At 35.4% G+C, this 21,027-nt stretch overlaps 1 protein-coding gene and 1 long non-coding RNA gene across 2 annotated transcripts; both read left to right on the forward strand.

Annotated features, from left to right (window-relative positions):
• The first annotated feature begins 2,145 nt into the window (after window positions 1-2,145).
• Window positions 2,146-4,574, forward strand: LOC147480652 (uncharacterized). Its single transcript, XM_086577733.1, has 2 exons — window positions 2,146-2,457; window positions 3,010-4,574. Exons 1-2 carry the CDS (start codon window positions 2,359-2,361, stop codon window positions 4,300-4,302), a joined length of 1,392 nt encoding a protein of 463 aa, XP_086433859.1. The 5' UTR covers window positions 2,146-2,358; the 3' UTR covers window positions 4,303-4,574.
• A 9,288-nt stretch (window positions 4,575-13,862) lies between these two features.
• Window positions 13,863-18,076, forward strand: LOC147480653 (uncharacterized). The gene is made up of 16 exons (XR_015205742.1): window positions 13,863-14,046; window positions 14,143-14,188; window positions 14,294-14,372; window positions 14,646-14,716; window positions 14,800-14,901; window positions 15,094-15,143; window positions 15,245-15,375; window positions 15,535-15,591; window positions 15,672-15,798; window positions 15,909-15,993; window positions 16,119-16,223; window positions 16,605-16,723; window positions 16,804-17,368; window positions 17,485-17,523; window positions 17,646-17,729; window positions 17,815-18,076. It is a non-coding gene; the product is annotated as an uncharacterized LOC147480653 (long non-coding RNA).
• Window positions 18,077-21,027: the final 2,951 nt, after the last annotated feature.

The raw sequence follows: 21,027 nt of genomic DNA on the forward strand, positions 1-21,027 counted from the left end.
TGATGTAACTGCATTGAACTAACCTAAAAAAATAATTAACGGTTAATCAGAAACTTGATGCAAATGCATTAAACTAACCTCAGAGAACAATTAACATAAAATCGGAAGTTGGATGCAACTGCATTGAACTAACCTCAAAGAATAATTAACGGAAAACCAAAAACTGGATGCAACTGCATTAAACTAAAATCAGAGATTAAGTAGTGGGAAATCAGAAATTGGATGCAAATGCATTGAAATAACCTAAAAAAATAGTTAACTAGAAATCGGAAGTCGGATGTAACTACATCGCATTGACCTCAATCAAAGCATAAATGTCCACTTTTTAGCCTTCTCACATGAGTAATTACGAATAATTAGGAACAAAAAATGAAAGTGAGTTTATAAAAACAAACTCCTACATGTATGCAAACTGTATAGAAATTGTAAACTATCGAACTAACCAACAATTAACGGGAAATCAGAAACTGGATGCAGATGTATTGAACTAACCTCAAAAAGTAATTAACGGGTGATTGGAATCCGGATGCAAATGCTATGAACTAATCTCAAAGACTAATTAACGAAACATCGAAAACTGGATGCAACTGTACTGAATTAACCTTAATGAATAACTAACGGAAAATCATAAAGTGGATGCAATTGCACTGAACTAACCTCAAATAATAATTAATGGGAAATTAGAAACTTGATGCAACTGCATTGAACTAATCTCAAAGAATAATTAATGAGAAATTGGAAACTGGATGCAACGTACTACATTAAACTAACCTCAAATAATAATTAATGGAAAATCAGAAACTTGATGCAAATGCATTGAACTAATAACCCTAAAACATATTTATTTGTATTATATGTAAGGGGAATAAATGTCTCAACAAATATAGTTTTGCATTTTAAGTAGTGTTTATTATAATTCTTTTATTGTGATTGGGAATGCCTTGCTATTCAAGTAGCTTCAATATTATCTTCGCCACATTAGGTATTCTCACAAAACTTCAATCAAACTTCTATTATTAAACCTAACAATAAAAAGAAGTCGATGAGTTTTATCAAGTTTTGGTGCTTCTTTTTTATAGAGTGGTGCAAGAAATTTAAATGAGTAATTAATATAATTTTCATATCTCATAGCTATGCATAGTTGCTAATATTTTTTAAAATAATTTAATATAACGGCACCCGTTCGTAGGACACGTTCATGTGATAATCTTTTTAAGTGGGAGTAGTGTATTCTTTGAGGATATGAAAACAATCAATCTGTTTCAGTGATTTTGTACACATTAGTAAAGCCCGAACGGTGATGATTCTTGCTAAATCACTATAAATCTAATAAAACTATTATACAAGCTAGATCGAGTTTAAGATAATTTGAAAATTATGGATTAATATTTTAAACCACAAAGTGAAGAGGCTATCTCAATTTGATCCCTTAGTTTCCAAGTACTTATGCACCATAATTGTTGCTCATTAAGCGATATTCGGGTTTATTTTCAATAAAAATATATTCTTATTCAAAAATTTGCAGCTAAATCACCATAAATCTAAGAAAACTATTATACAAGCTAGATCGATTTTAAGATAATTCTATTTGAAAATTACGGATTAATATCCTAAACTACAAAGTGAATAGGTTATCTCAATTTGATCTCTTAGTTTCCAAGTACTTATGCACCATAATTTGCTTCATTAACATATTTGGTTTATTTTCAATAAAAATATATTACGATTGAAAATTTAACGCTAAATCACCATAAATCTAAGAAAACTATTATATAAGCTAGATCGAGTTTAAGATAATTCTATTTGAAAATTACGGATTAATATCCTAAATCACAAAGTGAAGAGGTTATCTCAATTTGATCCCTTAGTTTCCAAATTCTTATGTACCATAATCATTGGTCATTAACGTATTTCGATTTATTTTTAATAAAAATATATTCTGATTCGATAATTTGTGCGAGACATTTTGTAAAGCCTTTTAAACACACAAAATATTTAATAGATCCCGGGCGTATGCCCGGGTCCAAAATCTAGTACCAACTAATACAGAAACCGTGACTATTGCGAACTAATTGAGTAAGTCAAGCAACTTGTCCTGCACGCCAAGGCCATAAACCAAAGCAAATAATACGCCAAACGCAAATGATAGCAAGTCCTCACCACATACTTTGATTGCTAGTTTGTTTATGAGATATCACTTGTGGGACTTTTCGCCCACTGAATGTTGTTGGAGATAAGGAACCAATTCTTGCGCTTGACTTGAATTTTTTGTAAGAGATTATTGACTCTTAATTCACTACAAAATGCAAGTTCCCGTATGTACTAGCAAGTTAAAAAAAGAAAGAAAAGGAAGAAAGCATGGGGAAACGCAGTTGTACCGAAATAGAGTTGAGTGATATTACCAAGTATTCTTCTCCTATGCCTGTGATTGGGTTGTACATAGCAGCAGCTTCTTTGGTATGTTTCTTGGCTATGTCTTATGATATTGTATCCGGATTTCGTAACCAGAAAAGATGGTTACCATGTCGACTTTTCTCATTGAATTCACTCACATTGACTCTACTTACTGTAGCAGCTAAAATCCCAGTAGACCTTACGACAGCTATGCCAAGTGCTCAAGATCAATTTTCTAAACTCACTGGCACCACTTTTTTATGCATGTGCATGGGTTTTCTAACGCTTTCTGTGGGAACAAATAAAAAATCGGAATGTTTCACAAACATATCCGCCTTGAGCATTGTGGTGGTCACTGTTATTGTGAACATCTCTATACAAATTGGTACTGGCGTTATTTTCATATTCATTACTGAACATATCATAATAATGTTATGCATGACACTATTGCTCATTTGTTTGTGGATGGCTGCTATCGATATTAATACTGATAAAGAGAATTATCTTGATGATAACATAGATCACTTCACAAAGGGTCATGGAAGTTTGTTGGAAAGATTAAAGTTGACTTACGTGTATAGTTATAACTCTAATCCCCAATTCTTACTATGTAAGGGCTTTGCTACTCATACTGTCAGCGTGATTTGCATCCCTTGTTTAGTGTTACTAATACAAGCGGCATTCAGATCTCTTACATTGAAGTTTTGTCGAGGGGTTTCTGCCTATGATTGGTCAATGTGGATAATACTCATGACACAGATTTTAACTGTTGTTGTGGGAGGTTTCACCACTAGCTTTAGATGGTTCGTCATGTCTAGACACAGCGCGTATCCAATTGGCGCCACTGTTGACGCAACAAGCGAAGTGATAAACTCAAATCCACTTCTGGCTTCCGAGCCACTGGTGCAATTGATGGAGCGCTTTTGGATCTTACCTCTATTGCTTGAAGACTTGCTCATTCACGTCATTGTACCTATCTTACTCTGTCTTGTCGTAATTCCATGTTACGTAGTGGTTGAAACCTTTGCTTTACTATGTAGTTGGTTCGGTCCACTATGTTGTCGGCTCGAAGACAGCCACAACGAAGACACAGAGGAAAGTATACAATGTCCGAGACCTGAAGGTGATCATACAATGAGGTTAAATGAATGGTCAATTCGAAAAAGTTTCAAGGAGGTGAAGAGATGGGCAAGAGTTGGTCAAAGCGAGAATCTAAATAATCTCTCCGAAATTCTTTTAAGAAGGCTTGATATCCATCAACAATTGCAACCCATGGAACTCAAAGATCAAGTTCATTCTAACCAAGATGGTATTCAAGTGTCTTCTCTATCAATTGTGCTCCTTGTAAGAATTGTGGAACTTTGTATACCATTTGAGCTCAGAAAATCTCTATGCGAATCGTACAACGAATCCCACCAATTGGTTCAATTTATTGATAAGAATATATTGGTGGGATTGAAGAATCGAAAGAAGTCTAGACTTGCAGAAACCGTACGGAAAGGTCCTGGCTTTAGCAGCCTTCTTCCCAAAATTTTCGAGAGTGATAATGATTATGCCACACGTTCAGACTTGGATCGTGCGCTTGTGATCATTAAAGAACTGAAAACGGCAATGCCTTTAGATATTGTTTCGGAGGAAGTAGGAGTCATCACGAGCTTTATTGGTAGCCGTGAATACTCGTCTATTGAAGATCTATATAACTTTATTGAACAAATGTTTGTTGAAATGATGCATATGATTTTAGCTCGATTTCCACATGCTGTATTCAAGGAAGTAACTGACAGCCCGGCTGAAGAGTTTGATGAGAGGATAGGACCACCATTGCACTTCCTTTGCCAACTCAAGTTGTTGAAAGCTTCAATTCAGTGGTCATTTCCTGCAGGATGTGATATCAAGCCTAGCAGATGATCAAGCTCCCGGTGCTCAGAATCAAGTTGACAACATAGAGGAACCTGTTGTAGATAACAGCATTTCTCCTCATGTTACAGAGAATGTTGATAATGCTTTTCATATTACTGTTCAAGTTTGAATAATTTTGAGTATGTAATTACATCAGCATTCTAAAAAAAAAAAAAAAGTGTACTTGGTAAGTTGGTATTCCCATTTAAAGTGGTGAAAACCTCAAGAAACATAATATGTTTTGCTATCTCATTTACAAGAACAAGTTCAGGTGGGCTTCATTTTGTTTTGTAAATTGATAGATTAGTTTGGTTGGTACATGATCCAAATGCAATTTGTGAAACCATATAGTCTACTGAACCACATATTGGGTAAAACGATACCAATCAATCCCCACTAAAATAACTTGTATATAGACACTCTAAATTCTAATCGAACTCTAAGTTTTCACTACAACCAACAACCTCTATTCTAAGCAATAGAATTAACTATCACAAAACAAGTAATAGCAAAGTAAAATAAAAAAATAACACAATGAGACAAAATTTACTGTGGTTCGACCAATTATGCATATGTCCACAAGAGCCAATCATTTTATAAGTATGGAAAAGAATATTACAATCACTCCTCACAAATACCTCTAACATACTAGATCTCTCTTGGCAAATTGACATATTTTACTCTCGAACTTGTCAAGTTTTACCACTTACCCCCCTAAAGTTCAGTTTAGGCAATTTTAACCCTGTACTTGTAAAACGTATCCACCTTCATATTTCCGATTCATTTTCGGCACCTGAAGAGTGATGTGGAGTGACGTGGAATTATATTTTATGAAATGGAATTTCTAATTTTGCCATGTGTCAAATTCTAATTTTGCCACGTCATAAAATATAATTCCACGTCACTCTTCAAGTGTCGGAAATGAACTGGAAAAATGGAGCTGGATACGTTTTACAAGTCCAGGGTTAAAATTGCCTAAAGTGAAGTTCAGGGGGTAAGTGGTAAAACTTGACAAGTTCGAGGGTGAAAACTGCATTTTTGTCATCTCTCTTCACTTATCTCTCTCATTACAAGCCTTTTCTTTTCGCAAGGGTTTTCTCTCAATTTTGGTTGCACACAAAATTGGTTTCTCTAAAAAAACTTATGTTGCTCAAAAACCTAACTTTGGTTTTATAGTATTATAAAATTTCGAAGAGCTGCAAAATTTCAACGGGTTGTGAAATTTCGGGTCCATTCGACATCCCAATGTCGAAATATTGGCTTCCAAACAATGTGGTGACGTTAAGCTACTTTCTTTCAGTTCAATGTGCTCAGATTGTTTGAGCTCAATTTAATAAGCATTAGCTTCAAACGATGTGTGTTGATTGGTCAAGCTCCTCAGAGCTAATCCCATGAGGTGGTCTAACAGCTGCATGTGCCGATGCCACCATACCGTTCTAGATAAGGTGAGGGACCCCAACAATCTCCCCCTCTCGAATTATGAGGGGGGGGGGATACTCCACACATTCCCAAATCAACATGAAGAGTGTGCCACTAATCCGGTGGTAGCACAACAAATATCAAACTTGTCTTTCGGCAAAACTTTGGTCATCATATACGACCTATTCTTGTTGGTATGGATCTTCTCAATGCACAATTTCTTCTCTTCGAGAACTTCTCTAATCCAATAATAACGCACATGTATCTGCTTTGATCTAGAATTAAAACTCGGATTTTTGCTCAAATGGATGCCTCTCTGACCGTCACAAAGAACTACAAAATATTTATACTTTAGCCCTAGTTCATTGAAGAATTCTTCATCCATAGTATTTCTTTGCAACACTCAGTGGCTGCAATATATTCAACTTTTGTAGTAGAGAGGGCAATACACTTTTACAACTTTGATTGCCATGAAATTATTTCCCTTGCAAATGTAACCAGATAACCGGAAGTGGACTTTATCGAGTTAACATCACCTGCCATGTCTACATCTGTGTTGCCTTCAAGTAAGGTCTTACTCCTACCAAAATACAAATACGCCTTGGAAGTGCTCTTGAGATATCTCAATATCCACTTTCCAATGCTCTTTACTCGGATTTGACAGAAATTGACTTACAACACCAACGGCGAAAACAATATCTGGTCTTGTACACCATTGCATACATCAAGCTGCCCACAGTGGATGCATAAGGAATCATTTGCATTTCTTTCTTCTCATGCTCACCCTTCGAACACTTATCTTTGGTCATGCGAAATTGGCCACCAAACGCATTAACTCATCGGGCCGTTTGATCCATGTTGAATCTCTTCAACACTTTCTCAATATAACTTTCTTGAGAAAGCCACAATTTCCCACTATTTCTGTCACGAGTGAGCCGCATACCAAGTATCTGCTTTGCTTGACTCAAATTCTTCCTCACAAAGGACTTACTCAAGTCTTTCTTCAACTGGGATATCTTGTTGATATTTTGGCCAACTATCAACATATCATTCACGTACAACAAAAACACTATAAAATCTCCATTTGGAAACTTCTGAACAAACACATAATGATCAAAGGTAGACTTCTTGTAGGCATGCTTCATCATAAAGGACTCAAATTTCACATACCATTGTCTCGGTGTCTATTTCAAACCATACAAACTTTTTCTCAGTTTGCATACCAAATGTTCTTTGCCTTTGACCTTAAAACCCTCTGGCTGGTCCATGTAGACATCTTCCTCAAGATCACCATGAAGAAAAGTCTTGATATGTATCTAGTTGCTCAACCTCTACGTTTATACTTGCGGCCAAATGACCCACTTAGTTTTGTTGGTTGAGAGTGAATGAGGAGATTATGGATAATGAATGATGGATGTCAGTGACCAAAACTACGTATGTGAGATCAAAACCTAATTATCCCTCAATGAGTAAAAGATGAATCGGATATCGTTCCACTTTTAAGTTGTATTGTGAATAAGAACATGATTGGAAAGGGGTTGAGGAATTAAAAAAATATGGTTGTAGAGATTGTGAATTACTAATGCTAAGCTAAACTAAACTAAACTAGTGATTGATTCTATGAGAGGGAATTCAAGAGATTTGAATCCACCGATACTTTTTATCTGCGATCTTCTGCTTCATTGTTGTTCTCACAAGTAGACTACAATTAGGCAATCAAGTGAGTGTTGATGTCTTTTTGGACGAAATATCGTTAACACTTATTTCTACTTAAGGTTGTTCCTATGTTTATGTTATTAATATCTTTTTTCTTTTTATGTAAGCTCGAGCAACCATTCAATATATTACCGCACTACTACAGAATGACATTTATACCACTGTTTTTAAGTGTGGTATAAATATATTTACCACTGTTATACAACCGTGACAATAGGTGGTGTGGTATATAATAATAGCAAAACTGTGGTATATATGTTTAACGGATACCACGGTTTTTTAAAGAACCGTGGTTTGTAATGCCCATTATATACTACGGTTGTCAACATAACCGTGGCATATAAGCTATTGAAACCGTGGTTTATATTAGTGTATGTGTTATAATACCGTGGTATATAGTTATACTAAACACTACGGTTTATGCCAAACTGTGGTATATATATATATATATATATATATATATATATTAATAATAATGCTAGTAACAGTTTTCCACTTAAAAACCGAACCTGCATAACAAAATTTACATAGCCTGCCTACATACAACATTTCCATCTTCCCAACAAATTCCAAAATGTACAATAAACTATCAAACATTGCAAAAAAAGATAATAATAATAAAAAAAAAAAACTTCCATTAATTTTTTGAGTGCACTAAGAAAACAAACTTCAAATTCCTTTTCATAAATTAAAAAGGTAAGACTCATAAATTAATTTGGAGGGTCCGAACATAGCTAAAACTCATCCTCATTAAACTTCAATTTGAAACACCCCATTTTCTGGATGAACTGAATAATATCGGAGTCGAACACCGTCAAGTTCATCTTGCGTGTATGTCTCCTTCAATTCTAAATTTGTTATCTGGATGAGTCAAAGCACAACATGTGGAGTTACTATATAAGAATAAGGCGAAGTCGTTGAGCCAAATAAAGTGTTTGTCAAAACTTTCGAATACCTTATTTTCAAATGATCCAGTTGAACAAGCTTCTACTATTTCCCTCATAAACTTCATTGTATAATACTCACACTCTGTGTCACCTAGTTGATATGGGCCCTAACATATAGACTCACAACATATGTAAACATATACTTTTCAAAGAAAAAGACAATAATGTGTAGGATTTGTTTACCTTGATCTTGTCCCACTTCAGCGAAACTCGTTTCCCATCAACTCTTTGCAATGTGAGGACCGCACTTCACAATAAGCGATTTTGAGAAGTATGTCTATTTCAAGTGCTCAATAGAAGGCATACATGAGAAACACAACTCCTTTATAAGTGCTAAGCATCTAAAAAAAACTGATTGGATGGAAGTGTTAATATCTGCCAGAGGCATTTTTATATATAAACTCATAACAGGCCGAGGAGCAAAAGTATAATGATGTTGATCACGCAAAACTTACATGTCTCTCTGTTTGATCTCTTTGAGTTTGACGGTCACGCTCATTCTTTTCTACCAATGCTTTTGCTTGAGGACAGAGACTCCATAAAAAACTTGACAACAATTTTCATAAAAAAGAGAAATAATATTGATGAATAATTTAGTATGAAACTAGTCAATGCACTTGAATAGGTTTTCTACATTTATAAGATGACAAGTAAAGATAATCATAAACACAAACAAATAGAGAAAAGCCAATCTCCACCGGACCGTGGCGGCTCGTGGTATGCGTTGGTGGCGATCGATCTCGCTCTTCGTCTTTCTTGTTTTCCCCTCAGCGTCACGGAATTCTCCGGATGACGAAGCACCTTTAACAAAGTAGAATTTAAGCAATTAGCATACTTTCCGGGAGCTCTCTTGATTACTATTGCGGGGAAGGCTTCTTCTGCGGCACAAGAGAAAGTGTAAAATCAACAAGATTACCTCCAAAGATTGAAGTGAGATCATCAACAATATTTGTAGTTGAGGATGCCTTTCAGCATGGTCGACGAGGTTCCGAAGATGTCCGACGGGCTGTTTTAGTCTTTTTTTTTTTCAATTGGGACTCAAAAGTAGACTCGATGCGAGAAAACAAAGGCGAAAATAATAGTCCGCTAATATTTCGAAAAAAAAAAAAAACAACAATATCTTGCTTCTAATCTTATTCCCTAAAAGCGCACCGAAGTTGTGTGGTTTACGTTAGGCCTTGGTGCCTTTGCTAGCTCTACCGTAGAAGAAAGACTCAAGATCATTCTCATTCTTTTGTTGACTCTCTCTTGCAGCAGCCCTCTCCACGAGCCTCTGTAGCAGCCCTCTCACAAGCCTCTGCGGTTGCCCTCTCGCCAGAAGCTTGCTCTGCGCTCTTTGCCGTCGCGTCTGCTTCAACTCTTGCAACAGCTGACTCTCTTTTTTCGCGGCTACCTTCTCTGCTCTTTCCTTAGCATCGCTGCTGCCCTTCACGTGCTCGAGCTTGTATTTCTGCACAAGCAGCACGTTCGGCATGCTCGCGTGCCTCGGCATTGACCTTATCAGCAGCAGACCTTTTACACCCTTAGGCATCAGCATTTTGCTCTCTCCGTGCCTCCCTAATTAGAGGCGGGGTATATAGTCCCAAGAGTGTGTCCTAATTCTTAAATTCGGTGTAGTCGCAGCAACTTAGGATCCACTCAAAGTTATCTGTACAACTTAGGATCCACTCAAAGTTAATTTTGAAAGATTACGGTGAAGACACTTACATTTGCTTTAAACTTAATAGATTGCCAAGTTGCCCACCAAGGTATCCACCAATGTCAAGTCCACTAAGGCATTTGCTCTCTCACCTAATCCCCACAATCACCATAACTCAAATCTCTTTCATATTGGCCTAAAACATAAGCGTATTCATAACTAGTTGCAAAATAACAACCATTATTATTATTCCCACTACTATAAATCCCATTTTCCATAGTTGAAAATGTAGTATCTCTTCTATCCTCAAACCCCTCCCGTAAAATTTGTGACTTACCTGTTTTAAATATCTGCTGCGGTGAGGTTGTGAATTTGAAGGTCTTTGCTTGACCATGTTGAGTGGAAAGAACTTCAGCACACAACTCCTCGGGAAGAGCATCGGGAATGCGGGATTGATTGAACTTGAGTCAACTTCACTATTTATTTGTTGCTCTTGGTTGGACCATCGTGGAAGCGCCGGGCCCAACACTTTCGAAACCTCACTAACACTTTGAAGGGATGCATCTACGCTACTTGCAGGCATGGTGTTACCTAGTGATGCATTTGATCTCCTCATTCGAAGTGGTGTAGATCAGCCCAAAGGCAACACCTTCTTGCGACGAGCTTCCAAATACTCGACATTACGCAAACCCCTACAAGTAAATGTCGATTGGAGTGAACAATAGTAAACATGACAAAGCGGACCTATTATAACATACTCCTAATATCTTCGAAGATTCTATATTGTCATTCAGGTGTCTTATATACTAAAAAGCGGATAAAACACTATACATGTTAACATTTGAAAGAATTTCCAAAACAAAAAGATAGAAACAAACCTATGCAATCCTTCTTCAAGATTATGTGCATCCAATGACGAAATCACGAGGCGGTTTGCTCTAATACCAATATATAAACAACCTATAATCAACATAAACTATTACGATGAAAAATTCCAAAGAACACAATTTACACTAACTCATTCACATTGCTCTCTAATGAAAACAATACTTTCAAAGGTTATACTTTTAACATGGTCTCTCCCCGAGAGAGCAAGATTCCCTACCTTTGCTTCGATGGTGCTTCTCTTGCTACTGCTTTGTCCACATCCCTCTTTAGAAAGTAGAGAGTCCAAGGTACAAACAGCTCCTTAGGCATCCTAACTCCATCCCGTTTTGCGGTGAGGCGATATTTGTTGGTGTAGAAGCACAGGGAAAAAGTGACCGAAACATCACGTTAACCAAAGCGAGTTTTAGGAAAATGCGTACTCATTGACCTTTTGGTCGTTAATCAATACAAATAAGAAGGAATCAAATGGGAGAATAAAACAGGAAAAAAAAAATCCAATGGCTCGTGGAAGAGCGACAATAAGAAGGAATGCTTGATTGCAAGTTCAAAGAGACAAATGGAAGCCTTTTACGTATAATATTGAAGTTCATCTCAAGATGAGACCTTGAGAAGATGCCTTAAAGTTCAAAAAGACAAGATCTATGGTTTTAAAATTATGAAAGTTAAGGCAATCAAAAAAAAAGGTTATATAGTTCATGTTGGCTGCAGTACAAGCGATTTAAACTTCGAAACATACTAGTTAACCATTTCGAGAAGTAGGCAGGCTAATCTCAAACTTACCAATCACTTTCAAGAATTTCATTCCTCAACCTTCTTAGGAAACAACAATTAATCTAGGAATTATATCATGCATGAGAAGAAAAGCATGGAATGAACTAGAGTTGAACTACAAATTTCAGTATATTCTGGAAGGAAAGGTCTAATGACTCCTCAAGTAACTAGAGTAGCCAAAAAGACCGACTCACTTGCAATACTTATGTGGACACATAACTGGAGCAGCTAGCCTTCAGCAAGTTCTTTATATCAGTCTGTTGGAAGAGAGAAAAAGCTATGTAGATCACAACCTAGGAAATCAAACATAAACAATTTGTAAGAAAAACTGAATCTTAGATCAACTGGAACTATTTAATTAATACCGAAATTCTTTTGATTTTTATTAACCAATCGAACCCAAACCAACGAAATATCCCAATTGAGAAGCGTAAATTTAGTCCAATCTTACAGTTCCAACACAAAGCTTAATTTTCCCAAATTTATCAACAAGAGAACCAAATAAACCTAACTTGAATAGTTCGATACAGTTAAAAAAAACACTTATAAATTTGCTAGATGGGGTTTGGGTAGAAGAAAAAAAAAAGGAGATCGGGAGAGTGAGAGAGTGAGAGAGAAAGCATACCTGGTTTATTTCCTTCTTCCTCAGCGAGGGTTTGAATGAGGAGACACGAATGGAAAATGGAAAATAAAGACCAAAAGCACAATTTTTTTCTATTTAATTTAATTTAGTCCGTTAGTTCCGAATATACCCTTTTGGCTATTATTTTAGTTGTTTCCTAACGGACACGACTGTTACAAAATATTAAAATACTGCTTTGATAATAATTGGAAAAATAAATTGAAATATACTAACGGAAACCAAAAAAGCTCACAGTTATATCCGTTAGAAAGGTAGTAACGGATATATTTGTTACAAATGAAAATTTTGCCCTGTTACAAAATGGCCCTTATGGTGTAGTGATGGTGTAGTGACGGTGGGTTTCTCACTGTTGCGGGAATCCTAAGAGTCGTAGAACTGTAGAAGTTGTGGGGAGAGACCGAGAGAATAGCGGGAATCCAATTTGAATGAGTTTCGTACTGTGTATTTTTTTTTTTCGCGTATTTGACTATTTGGCATAAAGTCATAAACCACAGTAGAAAGTGAAAAATTTATATACTATTGTTTATGTTTAAGGTAGTGGGGATGTGGAGTACTCTCATGCTGGAAAAAAAACTAACCATGGTATATGGCCCAACTTATCCCACGGTTTTCATCTAACTGTGACATATATTAGTAAACCAATAACCAAAGAAATTTCCGCCGTGGTATATAAATATTTCTCACGGTTTTTTAAAGAACCGTGGTATAAACGTTCTTATTGACCGTGGTATATGTGTCATTCTGTAGTAGTACCGAGAGCAACATCAAGGAGTACTTCCTAATTAGGCAGTCATTCAATGAATCACCACTTAAGGCAAACACAAAGAATACTTTTCCTAGGCAGCTACTCCCTGAGCTACCCCTTCTAGGATAACACAAAAAATACTTCCTAACTTTAAAGAACTATACTATTAAAAGAAAATTAAAGAATACTATCATGATATTAATATTGCAAAATATAAACCTTATTCTATACTTCCATCCCTTGATGTGGGCAATGAGACTAATAACAAAAATCAATGAATGAAATAACCTGATTGGAGAACTGATAGGTAATTTAACTGGTCTAAATTAATAGGCTAATTAAAACCCTACATTAATTATAATACTCGCAAGCGCACAAGGTCTATTGTAGTAGGTGTGCAAATACGAGGTCGATCCCACAGAGATTGCGTGTTAGATACAATTGAATATTAAAATACTACTTAACCTAATCCAACCTATATTTGTTTATAGGAATAGTAATTATTAACTAAAGCTAGTTAAACTATGATAATAATAAAACTTATATATCTTATATATAAAACGGATACCAGATCTTCCAATTAGTTCCCGTATTTCCAGTTTTAGACCAAAGTATTTAATGGATACCAGATCTTCCAATTAGTTCCCGTATTTCCAGTTTTAGACCAAAGTATTTAATGGGAAGGGTACCGAAAAGTTAGACAGCCATTTTATTTTTGCTCTTATTTGAAAGGGTAAATTGGTAAACATGCCCACCCTATAAACCCCTTAAATTACAACCATGAAAAAAAACCGAGCGGACATACTCTTTCATTGGCTCCTTAAATCAGCGAAACAAATAAGCGCTAACCACCGATTTATTTTCAACGTTTTCTCATCATCGACCCAACTTTCCTCTCCTCATCATTTGGTTTTGTTTGTTTGATTTAGGGAAGAGTTTAGGAAGACATATAAAAGAAGTTTCCACTAACAAATCATTCTTTGTTGTAAGATCTACAATTTCTCTACGCTAATTTTCAAGTTTTGAAACATGAAGTAAGTTTGATTAGTTTTTTATTCTTTTTGTGTTGAAATTTGTAAAGGTTGGTAAAATTTGGTGGTTAGAAATGGAAGTCTTTGTCTGATGCTGTAAGTTATTTCATCTAAAAAACGTTGTAAGATTCAGTTGTTGTTAAAATTTGGTTGAAACTGATTATTATAGGGTTTAGGGTTTAGGGTTTAGTATATTTGAAGGAGAAGGGTCCTTATGTGGCAAAAGCAACGAAAAGGAAGACATTATACCAAGATTCTTCAGTCTTATAATGACAAACTGGTATTTTAACTTCTCTGTCAAGTGTTTTTGTTGAATGTGAAGTAAAATTTATTGATGAGTCATCTTGTTTTATGGAAATCTATATTGCAATTCTTATGATAGTCAATCTGATCATGTTTTGAATTCTTTGTTACTATTCATGTACTTTTGGAGTAAAATTGATTAAATTGTTGTCAAGTGTTAGTGAGATTTGACATTGATTTGTCTCTGGTTAAGGGTTTGAGAACTGTGAACTCTTATACTGATTCATGTGTTTTTATTGGGGGTAATTAGGCAAATGGTGGTGATGAGGAAGATGACTCTGATAAGTCAATGATGATGATCATGAGGAAGCAAGTGGAGAGGTTAGTTTTTTCTGTGAGACCTTAAAGCAGTTTGATTTAACTTTGATTGACTGATCTGTTTATTCAATTTTTCTGTTTTGCAGGAAGGAGATAAAGAATAAAGAGTTATATATACAACTAAAGTCAGAAAGTTAGATTGGAAATCTCTCTGTAGACTCTGTAGTCTATTATGAAATATTAGACAGGTAGAAGTTTTCATTTTTATTCGAACATATTTGTTTTGTTAATGGATAGTAGTTGTTTATGTTCCTAATTTTTTCAAATCATTGTATCACTGTTTTCACCGTCAATAAGTTTTGCCACACACTACCTTGTTATTTAATTGTATGAATTTTCTGGAGCACTTATACCCTTTATTTCATTTGTCTTCGTGCCAGAAGTTTCGGTGGATCGAAGCGCCCAACACGTTGAACTCGCCATAGAATCAGTAAGATTAATGAACTCGCCATAGTCTATAGTTTTGCATTCAATTTGAATTTTTTGTTTTCAGACACGCCATATATATTGTTTTGTGGTTCCTACTATCAGGGTGTTGGTCACATTTACGAAGTTTGAAGAGTTGCAGCCATTGGATGAGTTCTCTACGCCTCCTTTAAGTCCTCGTCTTTGCTTGAGCCAATGAAAGCCCGATGAGTTGAGGGGCGGAGTTCATCATGGCTGTAATGGATAAAAGCCCCTATGAATTGTTGAAGTTTGTTCAATTTGGAAGCCTCAATCTATGAATTGTTGATTTAGTTTATAGAATTAATTGTTTAGTGTAGTTATTGGTTGTTATCTATTAGTTTGCTTAATAATATGATTGCATTTTCTTCCGGCAGGATCTCTATATCAGTATTGGTTGGCCTCTATACTGAAAAGATGGACATGCATATGAGGTAATTTCTTAGACCATGCTCACCTTAAAGTCACGTTGTTGACTGAATTGCAATTTGTTTAAGCGTTATTGTTTAACCAGGCATTCAGGTTAATCGTGAATGATCCTGACTCCATTTTAAACTCACTTACACGCGAGATTAAAGAAGTTGATCCAGATGGGAAGGAGGTAACTACAATTCGCACCGCTCATTATTTGGTAGTAGAAGGTATTCTGTTTGTGTTTAACTTATCAATTGCGCATGCTCACTATACAAGTGACTAAGCTGGTACCCGCTGTGTCAGATGAGATTAAAGATGCTCTTTTAATCTACATTAGGAGGCTCATGACCCTACAACCGCTGAAAGTACAAGCAGACATTGAAATGAAATGTTTTCAGATGGATGGGGTTCTTCACATCAAGGTCATGATCTCATACTGTTGTCTTTAATTCGTTTCGTTTCTTTTGCTAATATGATTTGGTTAGCTTATTTGCCCAAATTTAAGTTGTTGTAGCCCGTAATACGTCCATTCTTCTCCATTTTACAGGCTGCCATGCGGAAAGCTGAAGCTGCTGGAAATGAGGATTGTCCTGTCAAGATGAAATTTGTGGCTCCCCCACTGTATGCCCTTACAACACAGACTCTTGACAAGGTATGCACTACTATTGGCCTTGATTTTTTTTTATGTGAATGCCATATATTGTTTACCGGTTTCCTTTATGAGGTGTTTCATACTTTTGGACATGTAAACAATGTATATTTTGATCAAATGAGAATTGTTACTTATAGTGTTTTTGTAATTGAAAATTTGGCATTAAGTAACTAAAAACTAATATTAGTTGTACTAATAAAAGTCATTTATATATTAGACCTCCTTAACAAATTTGATGTTATCCTTTCATTTTTTTAATTTAGTTAATTATTTGTGACTTTGTGTGTTATATGGTTGATTGGTTAAGGGTTTCAAACATTTGGCCTTGAAAGCCTGTGGGTAGTGGTTTACTAATTAATAATTTGGTTTTTCCTCATTTAGTGTTGGGGGTTCTAATTGTCCATTATGTCCCTATCGTTAAACATATGCATTTCCAAGCAAGACCAACCTGAAAGAAGTAGCTAGCAAAGGACAAACTGTATAACATTCTCTTAAGGCAGGTACGTCTCCCATCAGTGCATGTATTATGCTAACATCACAGTTGACGATTTCTTAACTCGGGTTTTTGTTGGGTATGCAGGATGTAGCTAAGAGTAACATTTCTAAATGGAAATGCTATGAAAGGATGGGCAGGATCTTTGGTTAAACCTGCATTGTTTGATGTTGTTGTTGCTGTCATTGTTGTGACTAGCTCCAGCTCCTTCTGAATTGGCTAAATTGAGTAGTGTATTTATTTGTTTGCGAGCCATGCCATACCGTTGCAGCTGACCTCTGTGCTAAGCATTTTGTGCATGTCCTTAGCCAGTCTATGTAGTTTTAAGAATTTCAGAGAAGTTGTTGTATCTTTATTGCTTTTTAACTATTATAAGAAAGCAAGTCAAAAGAAAAGAATGGTGTATGTCACTACTTACTGAACAATGTGCAAGTGTTGGATATTCTAAATTGTTAACTCTTCTCTTGGTCATGCTTCCTTCTCTGTTTTCTTCTGTTGGACTATATTATCTGTCATAGGTTTTAGGAGATCTATTAGCCCACCTATTAGCTGGATTTACAAATCTTTGATCAATGGCTAAAGTATAAAGTTTAATCATGTGGGCAAATAATGGAATTGCGGCCAGTCATTCTTAACTTTCACTCAGTAATAGGTATTGACACATTTTACTAAGTGATTTTCAATTTATCTTCTATGTTTTTGTTGTTCATTTTTATGGATTTAAAGCAATTATTTGCTCTTTAACTTTGATCTTTTCTGTTCCATCAGTAACTTGCAGGAGAGCTATTTCACAACAAAAAATAAGTTGTAAGATACTATTTTCCTTACTGTGATTTTGGGCGCGGTGATTATTTACTATTTGTTTTTATAGATACTTAATTCTTTAAAACTAACACGGGAAATAAAACGCCCTTATTATGTTGGCACAGGAAATTTATTCATACAACTTAAATGATACCGTGCAAACTTCAGACAAGATTGTTGCATCTAAAAGAATCCGCAAATTTTACAAGGTTAGAAACTTTAGATTAGTTACACTTACATCTATTGTGATTTTTAGTTTTAATAAAAGTTTGAACAAAAAATATATGGTTATAGGACTGAAGGTTGGAGATGGACTAGAGCATGCAGCAATTAGTAGGTATAGGTTCTTTTGCCTTTATCAATCTCTGAGCAAACCTCGAAGGAGTTATCCAGTAATGAGGACCCTAGCAGTAGCCCCTACCATTATGTAATTTTTAGTTCTTTTAAACTATGGTGAATTGTGTATTATTAATGATAGTGATGTAAGATACTCATTTGGACTTTAAGTTTATGATTATATTTGGTTAATAGATATTTTTCATTGGCGAACTGTTAGAGCAGTATTTGAGTTCACTTTAAATATTTTCAAATTTGTTTGATTTGTTTTATTAGTGCCGCCAACCCGATTACCATGCTCTTGCCTTGATATTGCATTGAGTTCTTGCAATATAATAGATTGGATTTTACCTTATCCTGAATAAGTAGCCACTATATCAATTCCTGGTACCTCACTCCCACCATAAACACAACTTGAATTCCCAACAGCCCCATTAGCATTGAGCATTGAGTTGGTTAATTTGTCACAAACACGTTCGCCCTTACTGCTAGATATTAGGTCAGTGTCTCTATCCCATTAGTTAGCAGATCGAGGCAATCATTGTATTGAGAAGAAAGCAGTATGACTTCAAATGTGGACGCTTTGGGGCCTTCTCTAAAAATCTTATAAATCTTTAGCCATGCTTTGAACAAGTGCAGTCAGACCTAATTATTAGCCTATACGGTCGAGAGCTATGTAGTAAGAGCTCTTTGTCTTGAAAAGTTGGTTTAGCTTGAAGAACCGTTGTTGTGGCTGTCGAAGACTCCCCTATTTGGCATCACATGATACCGTATTATCACTTGCATTTGCCACCTAGCGCCACTTCAAGAAGCATGATGGGGTACGAATGCCAACCCACAAATAATTACTGGGATTTTGTTTATTAATTTGCAACTGTTAACACCTCGGGAAACATATGGCTGTGGTAGAGCGCGAGATTAATAGGGAAGAAGTTGAGAGAATCAAGGCGAGGCTCTCGGAACTAGAGGCTTCTAGGCAGGCAAAGGGGAAAACCCTAAGGCTGTGAGATTGGTAGAGATGAACAAGAAAAACAGGGTCGAAAACATCAAGATTAATGCCTCTGAAAAGAAGCCAGTTAACACAAGTTTTAAGTGAAAAAGGATATGATCAATTCCCCAAAAGATGCCCAAAGTCAATAAATTCTTTTGTATAAAACCCTCTCACATAAGATTTCCTAAAATGGGCATTTTGTTCTTGGATCGTTAGAGTCAGGTGGAGGCAATGGGGTAGTAGGAGTAGCAGGGACAACTAATGTGCCAGTGTTGCATACTGACCTTCATCTCCAAGTTAGTGCATTTCGTCTAATTTTATTTTATTTCATTTTTGTGTTTGTTCATGTGTTTCGACGAACAACAGAGTCGGCCAATCAGGTGTACACAACGAATGACTAATACTCGAAGAAGACATCTGCGTAGTAGGTTCCAGTCTTAGCATTTCCTTCTTGCATGTGTAAGTGTGATGTAGTTTTTAAATTTTTTGCATTGCTATAAATAAACTAATTTTTTGTACTACTTTTTTTCCTAGCTTGAAAGTTTCTTCAGAATCAAATGATGGGAAATTATATCTATGCCGAAAAAGATAAAGCATGATACAGAAGATAGAATAAGCAGTTTACCTAATAACATTCTTCACAAACTTTCACCTTTGTAGATACAAAATACTCTGTGCAAATGAGCATTTTTGGTTTGGGCTTAGTGTGCACAATGGATCACACTTTTAATGCCTCTGAACTCCTTCATTATGCACTTTGTCAAAGTACTACATGTGGAGTTGGGTGATAATATCATTTTCAGAATGGGGACCAATAACCAATGCAAGAATTGATCAAAGGATTGTGCGACTAACGACAGGGTAAAACAGATGTAATTTAGCGATGCGACTACCATCCATAATTTCTTCTTTTTTTCGCCTCTATACAAATGATTTGAAAAAATCACCACTCCGTCATTTGAATCATTCAATCTCCATACATACGAAATGAGATCCACAATATATTGAAAGTTTTTAAATGGTAATCTTGCCACATAGACATCTTTCAGAAAGCTTTTACTTGCACATTCAATTCACTCTACATATTATATCCGACTTAATAGCTCTATAAAACAACTATCAATAGAGGTCAATGTATTTTCTCAATGTGATCATTTCTAAATAATAATTAAATTAAAAAAAAAAAACCTCGACCAGATAATTACACAACCAACAACAATATTCTTATATTTTACATATAGTATACTCATATGAATCCAACAGTATTCCTCAATCACATATAAACGCTCGACAAGATAATTACACAACCAACAGCACAAATGTTAACTTCATCAACATAATACCTATTTTTTTGTTAAATTAGTTTGTGGCACTTATATTGACTAAATTACAGGCGCTTAAATACCTCTTCGAATATATTTATTCGCACCATGGGCAGAACAGTAAAAAGCAAATCGGACAAAGAACACAACTAGCGTATTGAAGTATTCTTTTCTTATTGAAGTTTTTTGTCAGACCTCAACCTGTATTAATCTAAAACGTATTACATAATATATCCATTAAAAAAATGTAATATGTTACTATTCTAATTTACATGCGTTCATTCCTTTGATTTTCTCCACCCCAATTTCTTTACCTAGAACGTGCAACGCACGTACCCGTTTACTAGTAATTATTAATGGAAAGAATACCAAGGCATTCAAATCCACCCTAGACACCCTAGACTGTTGGAAGTTAACCTAGTTTCAAATCATAGGTTCAATCATGTTGGACACCTACCTTAAAGCAAGGTTCAAAATATCGATATCGATTAATATATCGGTGTACTCAAAAACCGATATATATCATATATATCGGATATATCTATTTTTTGGTGACTATTCCAAACTATTTAAAATATCGGAAATATCGGACATATAATATCAGAAATATATCGGAAATATATTAGAAATATCGGATTTATATTAAAAAATAGTAAAAAAGTCAACCGATATATATCGTAAATATCGATTATATCGGCGATATAAAGTTTTATATCGGAAATTCCGATATATATCGGAAAAAAAAGGATTCTATATTTGGTGGATATATGTCGGAAATATCGATGTCGGTGTACCAAAATACCGATATATATCGGCGATATATCAAATATATCGACGATATTTTGGTCCATGCCTTAA

Source organism: Coptis chinensis, chromosome 8 (genome assembly GCF_015680905.1).
Source record: "Coptis chinensis isolate HL-2020 chromosome 8, ASM1568090v1, whole genome shotgun sequence".
NCBI classification, from domain to species: domain Eukaryota; kingdom Viridiplantae; phylum Streptophyta; class Magnoliopsida; order Ranunculales; family Ranunculaceae; genus Coptis; species Coptis chinensis.

Coding starts and splice junctions, on each gene's coding strand:
- LOC147480652 (XM_086577733.1), top strand. CDS start 2,359: ATGGGGAAACGCAGTTGTACCGAAATAGAGTTGAGTGATATTACCAAG. Junction 2,458..3,009: donor ACATAGCAGCAGCTTCTTTG/GTATGTTTCTTG, acceptor TTACTATGTAAG/GGCTTTGCTACTCATACTGT.